At 38.7% G+C, this 6,000-nt stretch overlaps 1 protein-coding gene across 7 annotated transcripts in view; it reads left to right on the plus strand.

Annotated features, from left to right (window-relative positions):
* LOC139754005 (uncharacterized) overlaps positions 1-5,486 on the plus strand; it is a 117,551-nt gene extending 112,065 nt beyond the window's left edge. For all 7 annotated transcript variants that reach the window (XM_071670963.1, XM_071670965.1, XM_071670966.1 and 4 more), the window contains one exon: positions 3,370-5,486. In XM_071670963.1, coding sequence (XP_071527064.1) covers positions 3,370-3,552 — 183 coding nt within the window. In that variant the 3' untranslated portion in view covers positions 3,553-5,486. The remainder of the gene's footprint in view (positions 1-3,369) is intronic.
* Positions 5,487-6,000: the final 514 nt, after the last annotated feature.

Below are 6,000 nucleotides of genomic sequence, written 5' to 3' on the forward strand. Positions count from 1 at the left end.
AAAGAAATGGCCCAACCCACCCACATACACATGTATATACATACACGTCCACACACGCAAATATACATACCCATACATCTCAATGTACACATATATATACACACACAAACACATGCATGTATACACATGCACACAATTCACACCGTCTGCCTTTATTCATTCCCATCGCCACCTCGCCACACATGGAATAACATCCCCCTCCCCCCTCATGTGTGCGAGGTAGCACTAGGAAAAGACAACAAAGGCCCCATTCATTCACACTCAGTCTCTAGCTGTTATGCAATAATGCCTGAAACCACAGCTCCCTTTCCACATCCAGGCCCCACAGAACTCTCCATGGTTTACCCCAGATGCTTCACATGCCCTGATTCAATCCATTGACAGCACGTCGACCCCGGTATACCACATCGATCCAATTCACTCTGTTCCTTGCCCGCCTTTCACCCTCCTGCATGTTCAGGCCTCGATCACTCAAAATCTTTTTCACTCCATCTTTCCACCTCCAATTTGGTCTCCCACTTCTCCTCGTTCCCTCCACCTCCGACACATATATCCTCTTGGTCAATCTTTCCTCACTCATTCTCTCCATGTGCTCAAACCATTTCAAAACACCCTCTTCTGCTCTCTCAACCACGTTCTTTTTATTTCCACACATCTCTCTTACCCTTACATTGCTTACTCGATCAAACCACCTCACACCACATATTGTCCTCAAACATCTCATTTCTGGCACATCCACCCTCCTGCGCAGAGCTCTATCCATAGCCCATGCCTCGCAACCATACAACATTGTTGGAACCACTATTCCTTCAAAAATACCCATTTTTGCTTTCGGAGATAATGTTCTCGACTTCCACACATTCTTCAAGGCTCCCAGGATTTTCGCCCCCTCCCCCACCCTATGATTCATTTCCGCTTCCATGGTGCCATCCGCTGCCAGATCCACTCCCAGATATCTAAAACACTTTACTTATTATTGTTATTATTATTATACTTGATTGCCATTTCCCGCTTCAGTGAGGTAGCATCAGGAAACAGATGAAGAATGACCCATCCACTCATATACACACATATATGTATATGCATAAACGCCCATACACAAACATCGTTTTTCTTTCGTACTATTCGCCATATTCCACGTTAGCGAGGTAACATTAAGAACAGAGGACTGAGCCATTGAGGGAATATCCTCATCTGGCCTCCTTCTCTGTTCCTTCTTTTGGAAAGTTAAAAAAAAATGAGAGGGAAGGATTTCCAGCCCCCCACTCCCTCCCCTTTTAGTCGCCTTCTACGACATGCAGGGAATACGTGGGAAGTATTCTCTCTCCCATATCCCCAGGGATAATACACACACATATACATACATATACATATCCCCATATACATGCACATACACAGAGATATATACACTTATACATATTCATATTTGCTTGCCTTCATCCATTCTTGGCACCACCCTGCCTGCAAAAAAACAGCACTGCTACCTCTTGCTTCAGCAAGGTAGCACCAGGAAAGCAAACAAAAAATGCCACATTCGTTCACACTCAGTCTCTAGCTGTTATGTGTAATGCACTGAAACCACAGCCTCCAATCCACATCCAGGCCCCACAGACCTTTCCATGGTTTACCTTAGACATTTCACATGCTTTGGTTCAGTCCGTTGACATCACGTCAACCCTGGTATACCACATCATTCCAGTTCGCTTTATTCCTTGCACACCTCTCACCCTCCTGTGTGTTTGAGCCCTGATAACGCAATATATTTTCCACTCCATCCCTCCGCCTCCAATTTGTTCTCCTGGTTCTCCTTGTCCCTCCACCTCTGACACATACTTCCTCTTTGTCAGTCTTTCCTCACTCATTCTCTCCATGTGTCTCGACCATTTCTACACACCCTCTTCTACTCTCTCAACCACACTTTATTTCCAGACATCTCTCTTACCCCTTCATTACTTACTCGATGAAACCACTTCACACCATATATTGGCCTCAAACACTTCCGCTTCCATGGTTCCTTTCACTATTAAGTTCACTCCCAGATATCTTAAAACACTTCACTTCCTCCAATTTTTTTTCCATTCAAACTTGTATCCCAGTTAACTTATCATCAACCCTGCTGAACCTATAACCTTGCTCTTATTTGGTCTTATTCACATTACCCTCAACTTTCTCCTTTCACACACTTTTCCAAACTCAGTCACCAACTTCTGCAGTTTCTCTTTCGAATCAACCACCAGAAGGGGCAAAGGTTCTGGGAGCATTAAGAAATGTGTGGAAAGAGAGACCATTATTTGGGAAGGCAATAATTGTTATGTGTGAAGGAATTGTAGTCCTGATAGTATATTGATGCTAGGTATGGTCTATAGATGAAACTATGTTGAGAAGGGTAGATGTTTTGGAAATGAAATGTTTAAGGGCAATATGTGGTGTGAGGTGGTTTGATTGAGTAAGCAATGAAAGGGCTAAGAGAGATTTGTGATGAAAATAATGTGGTTGAGAGAGCAGAAGAAGATCTGTTGAAATGATTTGGACATATGGACAGTAAATGAAAAAAGGTTGACAAAGTGAACAGGGAGTACCAAATTGGGAATGGAACAATGAATTGAAAAAGATTTTGAGAGATTGGGGCTGAACATGCAGGAGGATGAATTCTTGCATGGATTAGAGTGAATTTTAACAATATGGTATACTGGGGTCCAAGTGCTGTCAGTGGACTGAGTCAGCGCATGTGAAGCATCCGGGGTAAACCATGGAAAGGTCTGTGGGGCCTAGTTTTGGATAGGGAGCTGTGGATTTGGTCCATTGCACATAACAGCTAGAGAGAGGATGTGAGTAGATGTGGCCTTTCTTTGTCTATCCCTGGCGCTACCTCGCTAACAAAGAAAATGGTGACTTACATTTGGTAGCTAAAATGTGATTCTGAAAGATTTTGTTAGATCTACATTGAAAGTCGCTTTGAGTTGAATAACTTGATGTCCAAATTTGCAGTTTACACAAAGGTTATCAGTGCCATCTAAACTGAATAAGATAGGCTTAGATTACAGGAGGATTTAGATTAGATTACTGAATGGTCTAGGAAATGGCAAATGATTTTGAATGTCAATAAATGTCAGCTGTTACAAATAGGAAACCTCAACAAGAAATTTGATTATGAGCTGATGGGCCTCATGATAAAAGGACATCCAATTTTTTTTATGGCCAGACCACCTTGCTTTGACCTTGGGTGTGTGTGGTGTTTGTATCTATGTACTCTCTCACTCTCTCTTTAAGTTGAAGGTATTGTTTACAAAACTGATTACTGTTACAATATAAAAAGATGCATCTCTCCATCAACATTACTCTCATTATTTCATAGTATATGTTTTTCAGAATGGCTATGATGCTGGGGCTCGTTTTGATGGCATTGCTCAGCCAACCATCCCTCCACCTCCTCCAGGCATTGCCCCTAATGCTGCTCAGTTAGCAGCAGCATCTGGAGCCCAGGTGTCAATGTCTCAGAAGAAGAGTTCCTTCTTATCTGGTGGCTCAGGTGGAGGGTATACATTCTTTTAAATGAAAGCAGAGTTCCAGACTAATTATTTCAAATATATTGTTTCCATTCTTAAGTTTACGTTTAAGACAAATGAGAAACAAGATCGCAAAATTTTTGTTGTAATACCTATGGGTTTTGGATAATTGTCTTTAATGTTCATGTGGAGTTACATTGAAGAGATTTGTTTTTTAAGTGAAATATTTAAACATCAACTAAAGTATGCTTGAATGAGATCATTTCAGCAGTAGGATTATAATTACAAAGGTTTAAAGAAAGGATAACTTTGAAAAATGGAATGGGTGTGGTTGGAACAAACATGATTGTTGATTGTGTATGATGTGGAGAATGTTTAGTAAATAATATCACAGATTACTAACCAGAAAATGATGCAAATTTCTCCCATCAAAAGTCTTCAAAGCATAAAAGTGATCACCCTGTCACTTACTGACTAGCATAATTTTTTTTCAATTTTTTCATGATTATTATGTGATCTGAAGGTCTCTTCAATTTGGGTCAGAGGTCTGCACCAAAAAAAAGAAAAAAAAAAAATCAGGGCCTTTTCATGATGTATGTTAAGTCAAAAGGACAAGTAGTTTTTCAGGAGTTTTGTTGAATAGTATTTGTTGTTGTTGTGAATTTTATGATTCATAACTACCTTTCCTCAGTGACTTTTGTGATTTAAGATTGTATTACTCACTAATGTCAGTTTTCCTTATTTTTGACCACTTGGTTTTTAGTATTTTTTTTCATTTGTTTTAGTACAGAATAGGAAATATCCACACATATCCTTCTTCACTTCAACTACGGTTTAATAGTAATTTTTAGTAAGAGGATGTTCCAATTATAAGTAGAATTCAGTTTCTTTGATAAGGATATTGATGTATGTAATTGGTTATGAAAAACATTATTAATGTTTTTCTAGGTTATTAGATATTCAGAATGCAGACCCATATTTTCTTCAGGTTAATCTTGAAAGTGTCAAGTGTGAGGGTATTTTTTTTTTTATAAAGTTGGAAAAACGTGGATACATTAGATTAAATCTCCAAACCTGTTGGTTCAACCTGTTTTCTCTATTTTGTCTTTGTATTGTAAATAACAGTTATTGGAACTCGTAGCACATAAAGCATCATTTAAGAAATTGGGGCAGTTAGTAGGTCTAGTTCCTGTTGAGACAATTTCATAGCTTATACTCTGTATAGAAAAAACTGTTGAATGTTGAATTTTGTAAAAGGAGTCCTCATTATCTCTTGTACTTAGTAAGATTGTACATTGAAGCCATTGTTCGTGAAAAGAAAAAAAAATATACTGGCAGTTTTTTATTTTTCCGTGGGGTGGGATTCTCATTTTTCACACTCGAGGCTTAATACCAACACACATACATATTCAATGATATCACAATGATACATACTAGCCAATAAATTGTATGTATGTATTTTTGTATATAAGTGTATTATGTATGTAAATATATTAGGAAGTGATAGCTAAACTATCATTCCATTTATGTTAGGGATTCTCTTGTCCAGTAAAAGCATATGTTGTGGACATTTACAGGATCCCTTCCTGATTCTGGTCAGGGTGATGTTGTAGAGTAATGTGTGAAGGCAGTATGCCAGTGACTGAGAAGATTGAATTATTTGTTGTATTATTTGCATGCATGTGAACATGGCATGAAAAATTAGCCAGTTGTATTAACTATAATGTGCACATGGTATCCATATTGTGGAGGAGTTCAAGAAATTTCAAAAATCATGTGCTCTATTGCTATATAGCTTGTCTTTAGTGTATGAGTAATGGGAATTTTGTATGCTATAGCATTATTATTCCTGTTTGTATTAATCACCACAAACTTGATGTATTCTTACTAATTAATAGTTTTGATCTAAGAAATGTATTATAACCAGTAGACATTGTAATTGTATGGTAATTCTTATGAACAATAAAAATATTGACAGAATTGTATTACTTTTCTTTGCATACTTGCTTGCCATTTCCTTTGTTAGTGAGATAGTACCTAGAACAAAGAAAAGGCCTCACTTACCCACATCCATGCTCTATCTGTCAAGTGTAATGCACTGAAACCACAGAACCTTTCTGTTTTTTTCCCACCTGCTTTTTATGCCCAATTCAGTTTATTGACAGCATGTTGACCCATTTAGACCTCATCACTCCATTTCACTGTGCATGCATTTCACCATCTGGCACATTCAAGCCTCAAGCACTTTAAACCCTATTTGCTTCATCCGTCCATCTCCAGTTCTTTTATCTCCAATCTAGGTATAATACACCATCCTCACTCGACAACTACATCGCACTACACTGGCAGCACAACACCAACTGCACCATTCTACACCATCTACATATCATCAACTGCATCACACTCTACACTTCACACAGCACCACTTTCATCATGGTACACCATCAATACCCCACCATCTTCACACTTTGCCATACACACTACCACCATCTGC

This window comes from Panulirus ornatus, chromosome 16 (assembly GCF_036320965.1).
Source record: "Panulirus ornatus isolate Po-2019 chromosome 16, ASM3632096v1, whole genome shotgun sequence".
Classification (NCBI taxonomy): Eukaryota; Metazoa; Arthropoda; class Malacostraca; order Decapoda; family Palinuridae; genus Panulirus; species Panulirus ornatus.